This window comes from Erinaceus europaeus, chromosome 10 (genome assembly GCF_950295315.1).
Source record: "Erinaceus europaeus chromosome 10, mEriEur2.1, whole genome shotgun sequence".
In the NCBI taxonomy this organism is placed as follows: Eukaryota; Metazoa; Chordata; class Mammalia; order Eulipotyphla; family Erinaceidae; genus Erinaceus; species Erinaceus europaeus.
The window spans coordinates 26390013-26410256 of NC_080171.1; the positions used below are offsets into that span (position 1 = coordinate 26390013).

At 51.2% G+C, this 20244-nt stretch overlaps 1 protein-coding gene and 2 long non-coding RNA genes across 5 annotated transcripts in view; 2 read left to right on the forward strand and 1 right to left on the reverse strand.

Annotated features, from left to right (window-relative positions):
• The window catches only part of RXRA (retinoid X receptor alpha), an 89739-nt gene extending 74966 nt beyond the window's left edge, over positions 1-14773 (reverse strand). Inside the window, exon 1 of one of the 3 annotated variants that reach the window (XM_060199337.1) lies at positions 14751-14773. Coding sequence is in view for 1 of the 3 variants with exons in the window: in XM_060199338.1 (XP_060055321.1) it covers positions 1545-1572 (28 nt within the window). In the remaining 2 variants the exon portion in view is untranslated. Of the gene's footprint in view, positions 1-1544; positions 1745-14750 lie in introns of those variants that run through there. The other 2 variants (XM_060199338.1, XM_060199339.1) reach the window with 2 other exon arrangements.
• The window catches only part of LOC132540859 (uncharacterized), a 234429-nt gene that overhangs the window by 120014 nt on the left and 94171 nt on the right, over positions 1-20244 (forward strand). The window lies entirely within an intron of this gene.
• LOC132540860 (uncharacterized) overlaps positions 3760-20244 on the forward strand; it is a 34200-nt gene continuing 17715 nt past the window's right edge. Inside the window, exon 1 of the long non-coding RNA XR_009551984.1 lies at positions 3760-4042. This is a non-coding gene — a long non-coding RNA (uncharacterized LOC132540860). The remainder of the gene's footprint in view (positions 4043-20244) is intronic.

Genomic DNA, 20244 nt, shown 5'->3' on the forward strand with positions numbered 1-20244 from the left:
GACAGTCGTGTCCTTCTCCCAGTACCCAGTGAGGGCCCTGACACGTGGGGGATAGGGGTGGGGACATCTGAGCTGAGCATTCTGGATCCAGAAGGCATCCTCTGGGGAAGTTCTGTGCTACCCTAGGGGCACACCTGTGTGCAAAGCTTAAGGGGGTGCCACTGGGGAAACATGGGGCCACCAGCCTCTCACTGGCCCAGGCCACATGCAGTCATAATCCCCGAAATACTTTCCTGTCCCACAGGCTGAAGGTATGAATCCCAAACACACTGTTCATTGTGGCCTACTGCCCCTGTCCTGTCATGACCTCATCTGCCAGCTGCAGGGGGGTGGAGGGTGGTCATGGCAAGGAACCCAGAGGTGAGGGGAGGCAGGTATACAGCCTTGCACCCCAAGTCTTCAGGCAGATTCGGGGAAAGAGTGTTCTGTGAGCCGCCCAACTTCGAAGCCTGGCCCGTCCCTCACAGTGTGTCTGGGCCCTGTGAGGGTGCTCAGGCCTCAGCCTGCCACCCCGGGGGCCAGCTCCCCGCTGGCTCCCTCCACCGCCCAACCTCACCAAACTGGACTGGGCTGTGCAGTCAACTGGGCGGCTGAACTGCACCCTGGGCTGCAGGTGGAGGGGGAGTGGTGCAAGCAGGAGGGGCCGCGGACATGAGGTTTCATTCATAATCAGCTGTTTTAATTTCCATTCAGCACAAATCCTTCACCCAAGCCTGACAGTCTGGCGGCAGTCCCCACCACCAAATTAATATCCTTCCCGGCGCTCATTTATAAAGTCTCCCACCCCCTCCCCTCCCCCGCTCGCCCAGCCTCCGGAGCCCTTGGGCGGGCAGCGCAGGGGGCGCCGGGCCAGGCCACCCTCCTCCGGCTACACGGGTCCGGGCCTGGAGTTGGAGGGCAATGGAGCAGGGGAGCCGTCGGGCGGGGTGGCAGTGTCAGGATCCGTCGCCAGCCCTCCGTGCCTCTGGGGGTGCGCCACACCACCCCCCAAGCCCCGGCGTAGCCCCAGCCCCAGAGGAGGATCCGGAGAGCAGCCCTGCGCGCAGGAGTGGGGGCCTCGCTCCTGGGACCGGGCCTGCCGGGCTGTGCGGCTCCCGCCTGCACCGCCCCCGAGCGATCGCGCCCCCCGCGCCGGGCTGCTGGGAAAGTGGGGGGGGGGGGGGGCGTGCGCCCCAGGACCCGGCCTCCAGGACCCTGCGGGAGCACAAGTTGCTCCGCCCGGCCGGCCGGGTGCTCGCACCAGTCGGCCGGAGCCAGGCGCCCGAGGTCGGGGCGCTGGGCGGCCGGGGCCGGGGTGCACTCGGGGTGGCCGAGGGGTGACAGGAAGCCCCGGTCCCGCGCGCGGCCCGCCGCCCACTCCAGCTCGGCCCGCAAGTCCCCGGCCCGCGCGTCCGCAGCCCTCGCCTGGTCCCCGCCCGCCGGCCCGGGAAAAGTTGCCCCAGCCCGCGCCCTCCGGATCCGGCGCCCCAACTCGCGCGCGGGCCGGGGACGCGCCGCCGCCGCCCCCCGCCGCCCCCCGCCGCCCCCGGCCCGCGGCCACTCACCGAGCGGCAGGAAATGTTTGGTGTCCATGTCGGCGGCCAGCGCGGCCCGGTAGCGAGCGCGGCGGCCCCCGGCGCGGCCGGCCGGGCCCGGGCGGCGGGAGCCGGCGGCGGCGGCGGCGGCGGCGGCGCGCGGAGGCCGCGGCGCGGCGAGTTGTTGCAAAAGTCGCCCAACAATGTAAACTACTTGTCCCTGCGCGCCGCCGCCGCGCGCCCGCGCCCGCGTGCCCGCGCGCCGCTCCGACCGCTGCGGCGCCGCCGGAGGGGGGCGGCGGGGGGCCCGCGACAGGCGCGGGCTCGGCGCAGCGCCGCCGCCGCCCCGCCCCGCCCACGAGACGGCCCCGCCCCCGGAGCGCGCCCCCGCCCGCCGGCCGTCCCGGCGGGCACGCGCCCTGCAAACTTGCAACTTTGCCTCCGCCAGGGGTTCCCGGGAGCCGCGCGGAGGCGGCGTGGGAGGTGGCGGGGGAGGGGAGCAGGGAGGGAGGGGGCAGAATTCCCTCCCAGCCTGCCAAAAAAAAAAAAAAAAAGGAAAGAAAAGAAAAGAAAGCGCCCAGGCAGAGGAGGAGGAGGGCCGGAGCTCGGCCGGACCATTGTCTCGGCGGCCACACAAAGCGGCCGGCCGCACTGCGCGCCCCGCGGAGCCCCAAACCCCAAATGGACAGCCTGCATGCAGGGACACTGAGGCCGGAATGGGGCTGAGATCCCTGTCCCGAGCTTAGCTACTCTATGGGGAATCAGTTTATCCTCTGTACCCCCTTCCAGTTGATTCCCTACTGAGGAAAAGCAAAGCCCTCCAGCCACCCCCCATACCCCAGCCCTGCCCCCCTCCGTTGGACAAGGTGGGGGTGGGGGGGTTCGCGCTTCCGCTGTATGTTGACCCCCTACTCCTCGAACCTGGCCATCGCAGCCCCAGAGCTGGGAGGAGCGGCGGCAGCTCGGGCTCTGACTTTGTGGCCGGTGGCTATTTTTATACCTTGGTTAGTTCTCTGCCTCGACTTTTAAATTCACGATTTGTTTGTTTAAAGAACGAAAGGAAGCATGCCCGCCTGCTCAGGGCGGCTAGAGTTGAGGTTTGGGTGTGAGTTACCTGCTCTGAGCCCAGCCTGCATGCCCGCCAACATGCCAAATCTCCCTCCTCACCACAGCACCCCCAAATGCGTTGCCCTCAGAGCCCCACCTGTCCTGGGTGCAGAGGCTAACTCCGTAGCACATGGAGGAGGAGGGATCACCGCTACCCAGAAACAAACATCATCTTTGATAAGGGAAAGTGTCCTGTGGCCTGGGGCCCCACTGCCATCCGTGGCACCATCCTGGGCTTTTATCTTGTCATCACCTCCCCACCCACAGCCTGTGGGAATTGGAGCCAGTGTGACCCTTCCAGAAGAGACATCCTTGATCTGCTTAGGGGAAGACCATGGGGGAGGGGGGGTCTGGAGGGCTGAGGTGCTGCCCAGCACAACTAGACTTCAGGCCCTGGCCAGGGCCTGTTCTGGCTGGTCCCCATTGGAGGCCCACTTCTGCTGAACAGCTGCCCCCTCCCACCCCTCAGCTGCTTTCCATCCTCCAGCCTGGGGTCGCTGGTGAGGGCCAGGTGCCAGTGTGGACTGTGCACAAGCACTGCTTGAAGCTGTCTGCACTGCCACCAGTGTGCCCTGGGCTCCCAACACAGTGCCACCCCAGGCCTCTGTCCCTTGGGCTCATCCTGGTCTGAACCAGACCTCCCTTCCCAAGCTCCAGCAGATGCGGTGGGCACAGTAACCCTGAGAACTGCCGTGGGCCACATAGACACCCGGTGGGCTGTAGGCACCCCCTCCCCCACACACACGCCTGAGCTGGACCACAAGCTTGGAAAGCACACCCAGGAGCACAGTGCTTGAGAACCACCAGCTTGTTTGGGGGTTCTCTGCCTTCCTGTTGGTTGCCCAAGGGGGCCACCTGTTCAGAATCTTGAACCCTGAGCATCAGTACAGAGGGTGAAGAAGGGTGGGGGGGGTGACAGGAGGGGGAAGAGTGAGAGAGAGAGTAGAGGGAGTGAAGGGCCAATTGATTTCCCCAATGCCTGCATGGTTCATTCATTCAATAGACTTCTGGGGTGCCTTTATGGGGTGGGGAGGAAGGCCAGTTGTGTGGTCCCACGTGAGCAGGGAGGGGCCAAAGCCCAGCTCTGCCTCTTCCCAGCTGTGTGTCTCAGTTTCCCCATGAGTGAAGTCAGGTGACCACACCCTCTGAGTCACTGTGATGACTGGCTGAGATAACCTGGCGAGAGTCTGGTGGGGGGAGGACTGCGTGACGGTCACCACCCTCGGACACTGTGCCACGGTGATCATCGGGCTCTCATTGGTGCCAGCCCAGAAGTGATAAGACACCCCAAGAAGAGCTACAGTAAGCTGAGGAGCCAGGACAGACCTGACAGACTAGATGTGGTGACCCAAGGAACAAGTGCAACCAGAGGCGGCGGCTGAGCAGGCTGGTGCTTAAGAAGAAGGTTCTGAAGGAGAGAGGTGAGGCTCACAGAGGCTGGGTGGGGCAGGAGCAGGGTGAGCAGCAGCCTGGAGGTGGGAACACCTGGTGTGGCAAAGGAGCCACAGGCAGGCAGGTCAGGACACGCGGGGTGCTTGTGGGAAAGCTGGTCCTGGAGGCCTCGAAGGCTAGGCTGAAGCTGCAGGAGGCTGGGCATCCTGGCACCCAGAGCCCCGCCCCCTTGCCCTGGTAAACTGGAGACTTGTTTAGAATCACCGATGCCTGGAGACAGAGTCACACAGACATTTCCACCCAGGCTCCCCATCCCTTGGGACACAAGGACCCAGAGTTACCAGAGAGCTCTTCTTGGAGACTGTAATAGGCAGCTGTAGGGTCCAGAGCCCACCACCAGGTTCAGAGCCAGCCTCAGTGCCTGTGACAAGCACATAGAGGACCCCCCAGGGCCAGTTGCTTGCCTGCCCAAGGGACATATACAAAAACATTTTCCCCCGCATGGAAAATGTGTGCCTTCCTGGTGATTCTCATGTCCCTCCCCTCTAGCCCCAAGCTGGCACTCCTTGGTGTGAATGGTCCCACCTGCCTGCCCAGGACATGGCTGCCCATGTGCAATGGCCAGGCTCCAGGCTCCAGGCTCCCCATGGAAAAATCCTCCCCTAGCCTCCCTGCCATGTGCTCCTGCAGCCAAAAATATTTGTATAGTAATATCCATCTATTTACAACCTGAGATCTGAGAAGGGTTTGTTTTTTCTTTTTGTTTTGTTTGTTTGGGCCTTTAACCTCCCCACCACCACCCTTTCTTCTTCTTCCCCCCTGAAGGATACTTTTGAAGGTACTTTGCCCTATTTTGTGTGCCTGTCTCGCTTGGTCTTGTAAACAGTCTCTGGAATCACTGGGTAAATAATATTTTGAAAGGCTGCTGTCTGCCAGGCAAAGGCCCCTGAGGCTGCCGGCTGCCGTCTGGGCAGACGGCTCCTGATGGGGCTTGAGTCGAGGAGGGATGCCTGGGCTGCTCCCTGCGCCTGCCCTCTATGAGGATCCTCATGCTTTTGAACTTGGGGGGGAGGAGGTGGCCAGGCTAATGGGGGCCTTTGTTCCAACTGCAGAACAGGGGTGGACACTCTCAACCTGTCTACGGGAGTTGTTGACCTGCTTCTACTCCCAAACATGGGTCCAGAGGGTCCTTTCTCACTGCCTCCTCTGTGGTCCTTGTGGGGAGGAACATTTTCTGTTTGTGTGACAGATGACTTAAACTGGGAGGTGGGCGAGAAGCAAGGGGTGACCCTGTATCACACAAGAGGACCAGAATAAGCTGACCCCCAAAAGTCTCATCTCCCTAGGGCAGCGTGGCAGAGTACAGTCAGTTGTGTTGAAGGAAAAAAAGGGAGAAAGAAGGGGCAGGATGGGGAGGAAGGGAGAGGAGATGAGAGCAGAGGGGAGGAGGCGTCTCCTGCCAATATATGGCCCTCTGTAAAGTGACCATGGCTCTGCTCTGTCTGGTGGCCCCAGTGCACAGTGTTCAGTGGCTGTATCCCCAGACCTATGTGGCCAGGAGAAAAGTGGGGTTCCCAGAGGGTCTGCTCACCGCCATCATCAGGTGGGAGCCAGGTGCCAAACCTCGCAGGAGTAGAGTAAACATCAGAGAATGGCAGTTCAGGGAAGCCAAGCCTGGGGCCTGGATTCAAGGCAGCTCCAAGCAAGACCCAGTGGGATGCCTCCAGGGCCATCCTAAGAAGTGTAAATATCACACCTCACAGATGCCCAGAAGGAGTCAGAGATGGCAGGATGGGGCACAGACAGCTCTGGAGGCTGGAGAGAGCACATGTAAAGGGGGCAGTGGTGTCTAGTCCAGCCTGCAGCCCCCTGGCCCACACTCCTGCCTCCCTGTTTCCCAGGTAGAGAAAGTTGGATTGAAGGAAATGACAGAGCCCCTGGTCTGACTCCAGACTGAGCAGTGCAACCATCAGACTTACAGGGAAGCACTGGGGTACTCACAGGCCTCTGCGAAGCATTGGGGTCCTTTCTGCCATGAACCCTGCCACTCGCTGCTTCTCAGGGTGCAGGAGTGGGTAAGCTGAGTCGGAGGTGCCAGGTAATATCCCTGGAAAACTGGGCACTGGGATGGGTACCAAGACATGTTTAGGGAGGGGGGCTTGTGGGGGGGGTGTCATCTCTTGGCCTGGCTACAGCAACTCTCACACGGTCTGAACATCAGTCTCTTTTTCCATAAAGTAAGAAAGAAGAGCCCATGGAGACTTGGAGGCACAGAATGAAAGTGTTGACGGAGAAGTTGATGTTAGTGAGGAATCCCTGAAGCAGAGAAGGAGGGCTAAAGTAGAGAACACACACTTAGGTGCACACCGCCCAAGGCCTGGCGCTGTGGGTGGTGCGCCCCTTCCAGTCCCTGGCTCCTCTTCACTGCCCCCTCCCCCCCACACACACACCCTTCCAGATGCCACCCATCGGGGAAGAAGATAATGCATTTTATCCGGGACATTTGTTATCCACAACTGCTGCATAAATCTCCCCACAGCGCACACATATACATAAGAGGTGGGGGATATGCAGGGGACCAAGAGGTCCAATCTCTCTGCCGCAGTGAGCTCGTCCTCATAAAGATAACGGGAAATGATTCATAATTATTTGACAGGCATGATATGAGCCATAATAGCCTGTTGGGATTAAAAATATCTGTCTGTATCTGTCACACACACACACACACACACACACACACAGACAGAGGCAATGTTTCAATGTTATATAGATGTGGCCTGCAGCAGTGGGCATGGTTATTGCTAGTGGACATAAAGAGGAGTCACCTGCCTTGCAGGATGGGGAACAGGGACTTAGGAACCTGCCTGTCACTTCTTAGCTCTAGCCTTAAAGGAAATGCCACTTCAAAACCCACTCCCCCAAACAAACACCTGGTTTGTCATGTGCTGGGGCCAGGTTCAAGCCCAGCCCCCTCAGTACTGGGAAGTTTTGGTGTTGTGCTGTCTTCCCTTTCTGACTGTGTCTCCCTCTATCCTAAAAAAAAGGGGGGGCAGCAGTAGATAATGGTTATGCAAAAGAGACTCTCATGCCTCAGCCTCAAAGTCCCAGGTTCAATTCCCTGCACCACCATAAGCCAGAACTGAGTAGTGGCCTGACTGAAAAAAAAAGAAGGGGGTGGGGATGGGAAGGGTGGTCAGGCAGTGGCACACCAGGTTTAGCATGCATATTACCTTGTACTAGGACCAGGGCTCAAGCCCCTGCTCCCCACCTGCAGAGGGAATGCTTCACAAGCAGTGAAGCAAGTATTTAGGCGTCTCTCCTTTCCTTTCTATCTCCCCTCTCCCTTCATAATTTCTTTCCCTCCTGTCCAACAAAGAAGAAAGAAAGAAAGGAAGGAAGGAAGGAAGGAAGGAAGGAAGGAAGGAAGGAAGGGAGAAAAGGGAATGAAAAGTAAAAGAAAAAAATTGCTGCAGAGCTAGGTAGTAGTGCACCTGATTAAGCACACACATTAGAGTTCACAAGGACCCAGGCTCAAGCCCCTGGTCCCCACCTGCAGGGGGAAAGCTTCATGAGTGCTGAAGCAGGGCTGTAGGTGTCTCTTTGTCTCTTTCCCTCTCTATGTCTCTCCTTACCCTCTCAATTTCTCTCTGTCTCTATCCAATAATAAACGAATAAATAAAAATATTTAAAATGACCTTCATTAAAAAAAAAAGCTGCCAGGAGCAATGGATTTGTAGTGCCAGCACTGAGCTCTGGCAATAATCCCAGTGGTGAAGATAGGAAAAAAGCTCATCCCAAAGAGGTGAGGCCCTAGTGATGACGGGGAAAGTGCAGCCTCCCCAGCCCCAGATTATTCAGGGCCACAAGCCCTACTCAGCACCCCAGGCTGGTAGCCTCTGAGAATGGCCTAGCCTGTCTTTAGATGGCATCTCAGGAGTCCCCACAAAGGGCACCAGCATGGGGCTGGCAAGCCTGAGCCCCACCTTCCCCAGACAATACTACCCCTAGCACAGATCAGAAGCCCCTGCCCAACCCTGCCCAAAGCTGTCACTCATAGCTGAGATATCTCCCCATGCTCCCCATTGCCCTCAGAGTAAGTCCGAACTCCTCAGCAAAACACACCTCCCTCCTCCCACCCCTGAGTCATTCCCTCCTGCCTGTTCAGACCCTCCCACAAGTTACCCTCCCAGCCAGCACCGGGCACACTTCCATCTGCCCCCCCCATCACTAACCAGACTCCCATCATCAGGCTCCTGCCTTCCCCTTATGCCTGCAGGACCCCTCTGCCCAGTCCCCCCCCCAGGGTGTCCCCAATATTCCCACTGGCCAGAAGCTGCAATGGAAAGCTTTCCTTTCATTGTATAGTTTCCCCAAATTTTCACCACTGGAGGGTCGCCTGGATTCCTCTTCAAACCCTGGGGTGGGATTTCAGAAATGTTCCTTTTTTTTATGTTACAGAATTACATGCCAACAGGGGGTTGAATCCACACCATTCTCACCACCAGAGTACTGAATCTTCAGTCTCCTGCAATCCACCACAGTTCCCCTAAGGTTGTAGACATGGACCAACCATCAGCTCTACAACTATCTGTCCACATTTATACACAGTTACCCCTTTTTTCTCTGATTCAATCCTCTCTCCCCCTCCAAGCCACTCATGACAACATAACTACCTCCATATGTCCCTCTCCTTTCCCTTCTCTCTCTCTGAGTGCTGATGGAGCTGGAGTGCAGAGTCCTCTTATCTTCATCCTATCACTTCTCCCCCACTGAGAGTATGGATTAAGGTTGTTTTGGGGGAGCAGAAGGTAGGAGTTCTGACTTCTGTAATTGCTACTAATTGCTACTCTGCTGAGCATGGGCGTTGACAGGTCGATCCATACCCCCAGCCTATTTCTATCTCTCCCTAGAGCTCTAGAGATGTGAGGGTCTAAAACACATTGGTGAGGTCACAGGAACGCTTTTTCCATCTCTGTCCTATTCTTAGGAAAACACCCTTCCAGGGCCTGAGTTTACCTCTCAATATAAGAGGCTTCCAGCCCCAGACTTGAGTTTGAGGTCCACTGGAAAGCCAGGGGGCACATTTGCCCACATTTTCATGGACCTTTGTGGGTTTGCCCAAAGGTTTGGAACCAAAATTTTCCTGGAACATGAGACCCCTTGCACTCTCTTCCACCTCTCCCCTGCTACCTGGCCCTGTTCCCACGCCCCCAGAGCTCCCTGTCCCAAGGCTCAAGAACTGTTGGCTCATAGTTACCACAAGTGGGGTGCTTGTTGGTTACTTCTAAGCTTAGAGTGCCTACCCTGGAATCAGAGGCTACCCAGGGCTCAGACACTGTCATGGCCCCACTCACCCAGCCTGGCCAGGGGCCACCTCGGGTCCTCAGGCTCCTCTTTGTGAAATGAGCCCACTGCAGGGAGACTCCGGGCTTCTCTCCTGGGCACCTCTGCTCTGCAGCTGTTCTGAGGAACCCTGAGCAGAATCTGCATTACTCACTCCCTATCCTCTGATGGGTCCTGAGGAAGCAGAAGCTCAGAGGAAGATGCAGCAGTAAAAATGTCCACCTGATGACTCAGAGGATGGGGACCAGGACCCATGGTGTGCTGTTAGTGAGCAGCCACTCATACAAAGACTACACAGCCTACTGAAAATAACACACACTGACACACACACACACACACACACACACACACACACACACACACTTTAACTTGACATACAGAATCCTTCCGATTATAAATGATGCACATGCAAGGACAAAATGGATGGAACTGGAGGTAACAATGCTTAGCAAAACAAGTAAAAAGATGAAAGACAACTAATTCATATTTCACTCCTATGTGGAACATAGAGAACTGATACACATAAACTTGCAGGAAAAAAAACAAAAAAGAAAAAGCAATGCATGTACCATGTGTGGAGTTCTACTTGTTTAGTCTTAGTTGCTGTCATTTGGTGCTGGAGATCAAATTCAGTGCCTCACATAGGAAAAACATGTGTTCTATGACTGAGTTACCTGTTTTTTCTCTGTTGAAAAAGAGCTTTCTCTGTTGAAGGAGCTAGGATGGCCTTTCTCTCTGCACTGATGCCAGAGCTTCTTTCAACAGCACCCTAACTGAGTGATTGAAACTTTCCAACACTGGGCTGCTCTGACCTTTGAGACTAGATCCCCCAAGGAGGTTCTGACATCTAGTCCCCTCTCTAGACTCCTCTAGAGTCCTGTACCCTGGCAACTGGCCAGAGGAACCCAAAGTCCCTTCTGGGTGTTTCTGATCTTCTGTTTCCTTTTTATCTTGAGTTGTGTGTCCTGTCTTCCCTAGAGGGTCTATTGTGACTGGATTAGATGGCAGCTCATCCCTCTGTCACCAGTATGCCACCTGGAGAGACAATGTTATGATCCACTTCCTTGCCCCTCTCTCTCTCTCTCTCTCTCTCTCTCTCTCTCTCTCTCTCTCTCTCGACCCTCCATGGCTCAGGGAGTGTCCTCCATGCAAGGGCAGCCTTTGTCGGGTGCTGGGGTTCAGGGCAGTGTCTGCAGCTCAGAGACCTTTTTCTGCGAACCCTTCCACTCAGCTATTGGCAATGAACAAGCAGGGACAAGAGCCAAGTGGCTTCTGCATCAGCTTTCAAACCACTGAAATGATCTCACTGATGGTGCTGTGGTCCAAATATTTTTTGCCATTTAAACACAACCTCCTGTGCTTGTGAAATTAAGTGTATTCTTAATCTCGCCTGGCCTAGAGACAAGGTGGCAGATCAGATAAATCACTCAGCTGTGGGTCAAGGGGAAGGAGAGCATATTCTTATCGGCACAAACTCAACACGTGTTTCCAGAAGGAACAGGAGTCGTTGTATGGTAGTGGGAGTGCTATAGTCAGGAGGGTGGGTGAGGTGTTTCTGTTCTTGTGTGTGTGTTGGTTGGGGGAGGAGGGTGGGAACCATCACTGGCTTGTAGAGCCCTGGAGTCTGTTGCTCAGGATAGGAAGTGGAGCAGGCAGGGGGCTTCTGAGAGGAGGCAAAAGCAGACCAGACCCAAGTCCCCAGAGTCAGGTTCCAGATGTATCTCCAACAGGTGACTCGGGGGCTGGGTAGTGGTGTACCCCATAGAGCAAACAGTTAACCATGTGTGAGGACTTGGGCTCAAGGCCCTGGCGTCCACTTGCAGTTGGGGGAGAGGGGCTTCATGAGCAGTGGAGCAGTGCTACAGGTATCTTTCTTCCTCTCCCCCGCCCCCATTTTTCTGTCTGTCTTCTTTTTTTTTTTTTTTTTTTGCCTCTAGGGTTATCACTTAGGTTCAGGGCTGGCACTAAATATCCACCACTCCCAGCAGACATCTTCCCCCCTCCCTTTTTTTATATTTTATTCAGTAGGATAGAGAGGGAAGGACAAGAGAGAGAGAGACAGGCAAACCTGCTTCACTACTTGTGAACCTTCCCCCCTGTAGGCGGGGAGTGGGAGATCGAACCTGGGTCCTTGTTTCGGTCTTTCCAGATAATACTATGTGCGTTTAACCAGGTGCACCACTGCCCTGCCCCCAGTGCTTCACCACTTATGAAGCTTCCTCCCAGCAGGTGTGGACCAGAAGCTTGAACCACCTCATGGGTGACAAGCATGCACGGGGGAGGGGGGGGTACCCCAGTGCTGTGGTGCCTCTCTCTATTTGAATGAAAAAAAGCAGCTCAGAGCAGTGAAATCACACATGGGTGAGACCCTGACTCACCAAAACAAACAAAACCCTCAATTCAAATCAAAATTGACAGCTTGCAACTAAGGCTGTGTTTAGAGGGAGATTCAGTTTTACCTTAATATTCAGAAGAAAGAAAGATTTAGAATCAATAGCCTAAGGTTACATCTTGAAATGTTTTTGTTGTTGTTGTTGTTTATTTATAATATAAAGACAAAAAAAAAAAGTAAAGCAGAGAGAGTGCAAAAGACCACAGCACTAAAGCTTCCTTCAGTGCGGTGGGAGCCGGGCCAGGCTTGAACGTGGTTTCAGCACACGGTGAAGCAGTGCACTAGCCATGTGAGCTGTTTTGCCAACCCTTGAGATGATTTTTTAAAATATATATTTTATTTATTTATTAATGGGAAACATAGGAGGAGAGAGAAAGATCCAGACATCACTCTGGTACATGTGCTGCCGGGGATTGAACTCAGAACCTCATGCTTGAGAGTCTGATACTTTATTCATTGCACCACCTCCCGGACTACCCTTGAGATGATTTTTTTTTTTAAAAAAAGAGCAAGATAAACCTAAGGTAAGCAGAAGAAAGGAAATAATAGAAATCTAAGCATAGATCAGTGAAGTGGAAAAAAATACCACAAGAAAGGAATTGGGCCCATAGCTTTTTCTTTGAAAATATTAACAAAATTGACAACCCCAAGACAGAAGGATGGAGGAAAAAAAGAAAGCACAAAACTCAACAGCACCAAGAATGAACAAGGGTTTATTACTACAGATCCTAAAAGTGTTGAGACAGTAAGAGTATACAATAAGCAACTTTTCGTCAAACAGACTGGAGAGAATAGACCTATTTCTTAGGGAAAAAAATTACCAAAACTGACACTGTAGGGGTATAAAATATGACCAGTCAGCCCTACAGCTATTAAAGAAATTTAATTTGTTTTCAAAAATATTCTCAAAAATCCAGGCTCAGATGGTTCACTGATGAATTTTTATCAATCATTTAAATATTTTTTTTAAATATTTATTTTATTTATTTATTCCCTTTTGTTGCCCTTGTTGTTTTATTGTTGTAGTTATTGTTGTTGTTGTCGTTGTTGGATAGGACAGAGAGAAATGGAGAGAGGAGGGGAAGAAAGACAGAGAGGAGGAGAGAAAGATAGACACCTGCTTCACCGCCTGTGAAGCGACGCCCCTGCAGGTGGGGAGCCGGGATTCGAACCGGGATCCTTATGCCGGTCCTTGTGCTTTGCGCCACCTGCGCTTAGCCCGCTGCGCTACAGCCCGACTCCCTCATTTAAATATTTTATCAAAGATTCAGTGAACATGTTTTTAAGGATTTTATGAAATACCAAGATTTAACAAGTTAAACCCAGAAGTATATAAAAAAAGATAATGTCTCATGATCAAATGAGATTTATCTCAGGATGAAATATTGGTTTAACATTTGAAAGATGATTAAGAAAGTTCTTTATTTATTAGTATAATTCATCATATCAGTAGGGCAAAGGAGAGAAAACATACAAAATGTGATTATTTCAAAAGATGCAGAAATAGCATTTGACAGAATGTATCCTATGTTAATAATAAAAAAAAATCTCAGAAAACTAGATATAGTGGGAAATGTCCTCATCCTGGTAAAAGGAATCTACAAGAAAAAAACAAACAAACTCAGAACCAATATCACCATTAATAGTGAAACATTAACTTTCCCTTGATGTCAGGTACAAGCAAGGATGTTCTCTGTCCAGTCCTCTTTGATATTGCCCTGTTTGTCCTGGACACTGCTACAATCAAGCAAAAGGAAACTCAAGGCACAAAGATCAGAAAAGACATATTGTCCCTAATTTCAGATGGCATGTTTATGTAGGAAACAACTCTCAAAACCAATAAAGGAGCTTAGAAAGATTACAGGACACGTGGTTATTATAAAATAAAAAAAAACATTATATTCTTGTTTGTTTGCAGGGAAGAGCTGGAAAATAAAATCCCTCTCTCTCTCTCTCTCTCTCTCTTTTAATTGCCATCAGGGTTGTTGCTGGAGCTTAGTACCTGCATGACAAATCCACTGCTCTTGGTGACTATTTTAGTGTTATTGATAAAAACAGAAATTCAGGGGGGAGGGGGAGATAGAAAGAGACATCTGCAGCACTGCTTCGATGTTCATGAAGCTTTCCCCCAGCAGGTGAAGACCAGGGGGCTCGAAGCAGGTCCTTGGGAACAGTAATGTATGCACTCAACCAGATGCATCACCACCCCATTCCAGACAAAAGCACAGGATGAAAGTAAAATGGTGAGGAACAAAACTAACAAAAATCGTGCAAGGTCTCTACACTGAGAAGCACAAAACAACACTAAGTTGGGGGAGGGGAAGGCCTAAATAAATAGATAAGAAGGCTGAATATAGGACAAGGTGACAATTTATCCAAATCGGTTTAGCACAATCTCAACCAAACTTGGAACAAGCTTTTTTTTTTTTTAATTTTTTGTAAGGATTGACAAGCTAATTCTAAAATGTGCGACATGATACAATGCACACATGGAAATGCAAATGACCCACAATAGCAGAATCTTAACAGAAGGACCAAGTAGGAGGATTTACCCTATTTAATCTCAAGACTTTCTGTAACTACACTAAGCAAAGCAATTTTGTTTTGCACACATGTAACAGAGCAGAGCCTCAGAAACAGATCTGATCAGGTGTCAACACAGAGGCCAGGTCAATCAATGGAGAGAGAATGCTTTCAGTAAACTTTGACAGACTCACCTTATGGGTGAGCATACAGGAGTAAGTGGCGGCTCATATGGAGATGAGTACTTCACTCTTTAGGGAATGCCAGTCTCTACCCAGTTTCTCTATCTTAGCAGGGTCCACCACTGGTGTAGTAAGTTCCAGTTGCCCCATTTCCTTACCAAGGGTTGAAATAATCAGTCTTCTTCATCTCCATCACTTCATGAGGGTGTTTGGATGCCCTGTGATATGTACATTTATGCTTCCAATTCTAGGTGGTAGTGCACCCACCAGAACACACACATTACCATATGTAAATACCTGAGTTCAAGCTGCCGGCTCCCACTTGCAGGTGGGACGCTTCACAAACAGTGAAGTTGTATTGCAGGTGTCTCTGTTTCCCTCGTTCTATCTCCCCCTCCATCTCGACTTCTTTCTGTCCTATAAAAGAAAGGGAAGGGGAAAAAAAGAAAAAGAAAAAAATGGCTACTGTGAGTGGTGAATTCATTTTGCAAGCACCAAGCCCCAGATATAATCCTGGTGAGAAAAATAAATAAATAAATCAATAAATTTATATCTCTCTAATGATTAATAATGTATGCATATTTTGTGGCCTTCGTGACCACTTGCATATTTTTTGTACATAATATATGTTCAAGTCTCATGCCTATTTTAGCATGTGCACTCAACCAGGTGCAACACCACCCAGCCTCTCATGCCTATTTTAAACTCGACTGAATCATCTTCTTTGTCATCACTACTGTCACCTTCTTCTTGATTACCATCCTCATCGCCATCACTGTCTCCATCTCTGTCAGCATCACCACGTCCATCACAATCTCCATCACCATTCTCACTTCTATCACCTCTTCTATTAGCACCACCACCACAACCTTCACCATTGTCCTCTTACCATCCACCTGTGTTTGTGCCTATCTGAGAATCCTGGTACAGATGAGGAAACTGAGGCACAGACCAAGTCACCCACACAGACCCCAACAGAATCACTAAGCATCAGCTCCAGCATACAAGTGAGTGTGAACCACAGCTTCCCCGTGTCCACTTCAGTGTCCCCTCCCTGGGTCTTCGGAGGGCTTTTCTGAGCTTAGCCCATGGATCCTCACTGTAAACTTATAGGAGCCTCACCGGGAATTAAGGGGCTGGAGAGTCAGCAGGCATAGCTAGAGCCCCATTTCTCTCTGCTGCCACAGCTGTCTGAGCTCTGGAATCCGGTGTAAGGGGCTGTGGGGGAGCAGACGTTCTCGGTTCTGTCCACACTAATCAAGCTAATTGGATAATGGCCACTTCATGTGTTTGGTGTTGACACAACCTTGAACTTGACTTTTTCCAGAAGCGTTTCTCTGAGCCTCTCTGGGAGGCTCCTCTGGCTGGTGATGAGAGCCTCCTGCTCTCCCAAGCCGGGAGCCCTGCATCTCCTTTTCTAGTGTGTTGGGGGAGGTGGGGTGGGAATGGTGGGATCTGACGGAAGAAAAAGGCTAAATGACCATGGGGGTCAGGAAGTGACCCATGGATACATGACAAGAGAAGCCAGAGACTACCCACTGCCTCTGGCTCTGACGACTAAATCACCCCAAAGAGATGATGTGTGATTTCATTTCTATTCCATCTGCAGGAGGTGGAGGGCAGGGGGGAGAGAGAGAGAAATCAATGTTTGCTAAATGAAAAGGAAAAAGATCGGCAGCAGGAAATGTATTTTCAACTTTTAATAGGATATTATCGACAGTGACCACTCAAGGTGAAAGAGCAGGACCTGTCTTGTGGGGCTTGGCTGTTACAGGGCACTTGGGTAACTGGGTACCAGGGACAGCAGCAGATGGAAACGGGCATGGATGGTGGGGGGCTGTGACACCCTTCTTCCAAACCTTAACTGATGCTCAGAATCCCCAAAGAAGAGGGGAGGCTAGCTAGGAGAACAGGGAGAGGACTCCTCTGTAAGTGCAGACCAAGCCTCACTGGGGCCACTCAGACTTGCCCCCTCCCCTCCCCCCCCAGCCTAAATTTAGGGAAGAGAGGCAGCATAGTCTCAGCGTGGCTGAAGAGAGAAGGAAGCATGTTCTCAGTTTAGGGATCCACACTGAATGAAGGAAGAGCAGGAGAGGGCCTGAGGGGTTTGGGCATAGAACAGGCAGCAAGTCCCCCTCTCAGCCCTCATACACGCAGTGGGATGCTGGGTTGCGGGCATGCTGGAGTGCTGGGGGTAGGGAAACCCGTAGATGGGAGAGCACCCATCTTCATCTCTCTCAGCTCCCTACTTGTGTTTCCTTTCTAGTCCACTCTGGAAGCTTCTTGACTGTGTCTCAGACTTTGACTGGTGTTAGCTGGCCCTGACATCCCTCCGTTCCTAGCTGCCTCCTTGATGCCTTCATTCCCATGTAGCATTTGCCTGCCTGTCCATTATATCTATCTGCCTTTCTTCCTTTATCTTTCTTCCCTCCTTCCCTCTTTCTTTCTTTCTTCCTTCCTTCCTTTCTTTCTCTCTTTTTCTTTCTTCCTTCCATCCCTTCCTCCTTTCTTCCTCCCTTTCTCCCTCCTCTTCCTCTCTTTCTTTCCTTCTTTCTCTTTCTTCCCTTCTTTATTCCTTCCTCCCTCTCTCCCTTCTTTTTTCTTTCTTCCCTCCTTTATTCCTTTTTCCTTCCCTCCCTCCCTCCTTCCCTCCTTCCTTTCTTTTCTTCTTCCAAGACTTTAGACACTTGATAAGGGGTCATGTCCTGGCGACTTGCTGCTCTGCCAGTGTCCCCACCATGGCTCCAGCTGATACCAGCCTAGCCCAGAAGGATTGGAGACTCTGTGCAATTGGCATCCCTACACCAGCACCCTGTCCCTTCCCCATGCACAGTGACCCTGTTGGCAGAAAGAGCACATGGATGCTGGAAGGCCTAGGGACCTGCCACAGTCATATGGTGACACAGGCCTGGCTGGCCAGGACCAGTTCTATGGAGGTGAGGAGGTAGAAACTGTAGAGTGCCATGCATGTGAATATGTATGTGTTGAAGTGAGACCTCGTCATCACACATGCAGGTGACCTGAAGTGTCCTCTACATGCAAATGGTCCCATGGAGCACAAAATTTGAACTCACTTCCTTTTTTCTATAAAGTATCACCAGGGAACAAATCCAGGGCCTTACACATGAGCTGTACTGCTGAGCCACTGCCCCAGCCCATTTTTTATTTTATTTTTGAAAGAACAGGCCAAAGCCCCATTTCTTCACCCATGAAGTTCAACTTCTTTCGTCTTTCTCATTTTTAAAAATTGTATCTACTTACCAACAGGAGAGAGAGAGAGAGAGAGAGAGAGAGAGGGAACCAGAGTCTCACTTGGCACATGTGATGCCTTAGATTGAACCAAGGGCCACATGCATGACAGGCCTATTCTCTGTCTCCAAGCCATCTCCCTAATCTCCCCATTGTTGCCTTCTTAAAGAAACAAAGGCAGCAGCTAGAAAGATAACACAACTGGTAAAGCATGGGACCTGCATGCCTAAAGTTCTGGGTTTGATCCTTAGAGCTGCTGTACTTGGAGTGGTGCTCTGATCTCTCTCTCTTCCCTTTGATTATATGAAACTCAATCAATATCATGTAAAAAAACAAACATTTTTTAATGTATCCTTCTTAAAATATTTATTTATCTGGATAGAAATAGAGAGACATTAAGGAGACAGGGGAGATAGAAAGGGAGAGAGACAGAGAAACATCTTCAGACATGTTTCACCACTCACAAAGCTTTACCCCTGCAGGTGGGGACTAGGACCTTGAACCTGGATCCTTGCACATGGCAACTATGTACTCAACCCAGTGCACCACAGCCCAGTCCCAATACATCTTTTTTTTTAATTTATTTTATTTTATTTATTTATTCCCTTTTGTTGCCCTTGTTTTTTTTTTTTTTTATTGTTGTAGTTATTATTGTTGTTGTTGTTGTTGGATAGGACAGAGAGAAATGGAGAGAGGGAGGGGAAGATAGAGAGGAGGAGAGAAAGACAGACACCTGCAGACCTGCTTCACCGCCTGTGAAGCGACTCCCCTGCAGGTGGGGAGCCTGGGCTCGAACTGGGATCCTTATGCCGGTCTTTGTGCTTTGCGCCACCTGCGCTTAGCCCGCTGTACTACAGCCCGACTCCCTTTTTTTTTTTTTTTTTTTTTTAAGAAACAGATGTGAACAATTCTGAAGAAAAGATAGAAAAAGGAAGGATGTAAGCAAAATAAAAACCGCAATGATGCTAGCATGAAGAGATCACCATGCCCGATACTCAGCTCCCCGACCTCATTTTCTGTGGATATGAACATGCATCTAGAGGCCATATTTCACTCACCATCTCATGCCCTTCTTGTGCAACTCCAACTGCCCAGTTTGCCAGCTCAGGCCTCCCTAGCTGTCACATTTGCATTTTCAATGGCTTCCCTGGGTCCAGCCTGGGACTGAACTCCTTGGATGGATGCCTTCCCCAGCCCACTCTGTGACTCTCAGGTGACATCTGCCCTTGACCCCAAATCCTGGGAAAGGGACCTTCTGCCAGGTTCCTGTGAGTCCGGGGAAGGACCAACCCTCCATCTGAGCTGTACTGACAGCTCTTGCTTGGGGTCTTCTTGGGAGTTCAGTGTATATTTCTTTTTTAAAAAATATTTATTTATTATTGGATAGAGACAGAGAGAAATTGAGAGGGAAGGATGAGGGAGAGAGAGAGAGAGAGAGACACTTGCAGCCCTGCTTCACCACTCATGAAGCTTTCCCCCTGCAGGTGGGGATCAGAGGCTTCAACCCGGGTCCTTGAGCACTTTACTAGAGGCGCTACTGCCTGGTCCCCAGTGTGCATTTCTTTTTTGACAGCCTTTTTCCTTTTTCTATTCTTGCTGCCCACAGTGCTGGTCAAGACCCAATTTACTTGTATACAGACTCAGAATTGTCTAGAAGAGCTGGGTCAATCTGTCAACTCTCTTTTACCATTTTCCCCTTCAGATGGGTACCCGTCAATGTTCCCAAAGTTGGGGTTGTCACACAGTACTTTGAAGAGAGTTTAGAGTCTGTCTTTCTATTTATTTATTTTAATTTTCAATTTATACCAAAGCACTGCTCATCTCTGGCTTATGGTAGTGCTGGGCAATGAACCTGAGACCTTTGATGCCTCAGGCATGAAAGGCTTTTTGCCTGTTATGCTATTTCCCCAGCTCAGTTGAAGAGTGCTTAGAAAAGATAGAAAGGAAGAAAGAAAGAAGGAGGGAGAGAAGGACAGGACAGGAAGGAAGGAAGGAAGGAATGTTTGTGGAAATGGGAGATACACCCAGTAGAGCACACACCTTGTCATGTACAAAAACCCAAACTCCCTAGTCACCACACAGGAGCATCAAGCCAAGAGAAGTTTCACAGGCAGTGGAATAGTACTATTCTCGGTGAAGACTTTTTCACTGCCCTAGACTTGAAGACAAAGGTGGAAGGATATGATCCAGTCCAGTGACAAAGGGGCCTGGGGGCAAGGAGACCTGACAGGGGCCATGACTCATTGCCCTTAGAGTGATTCATGACAGGGGCTTGTGACCAGTCCTGCACATCCCTCCAAAGTGCCAGGCAGTGGTCCGGGAGGTGGCGCAGTGGTAAAGCTTTGGACTGTCAAGCATGAGGTCCTGAGTTCGATTCCCCAGCAGCACATGTGCCAGAGTGATGTCTGGTTCTTTCTCTCTCCTCTTATCTTTCTCATTAATAAATAAAATCTTAAAACAAAACAAAGTGCCAGGTGAGGGTTTCTTTAGACACAGAGCCCTGTGGAGCTAAGGGGAGATTCAGGACCTCTCTACTATGATG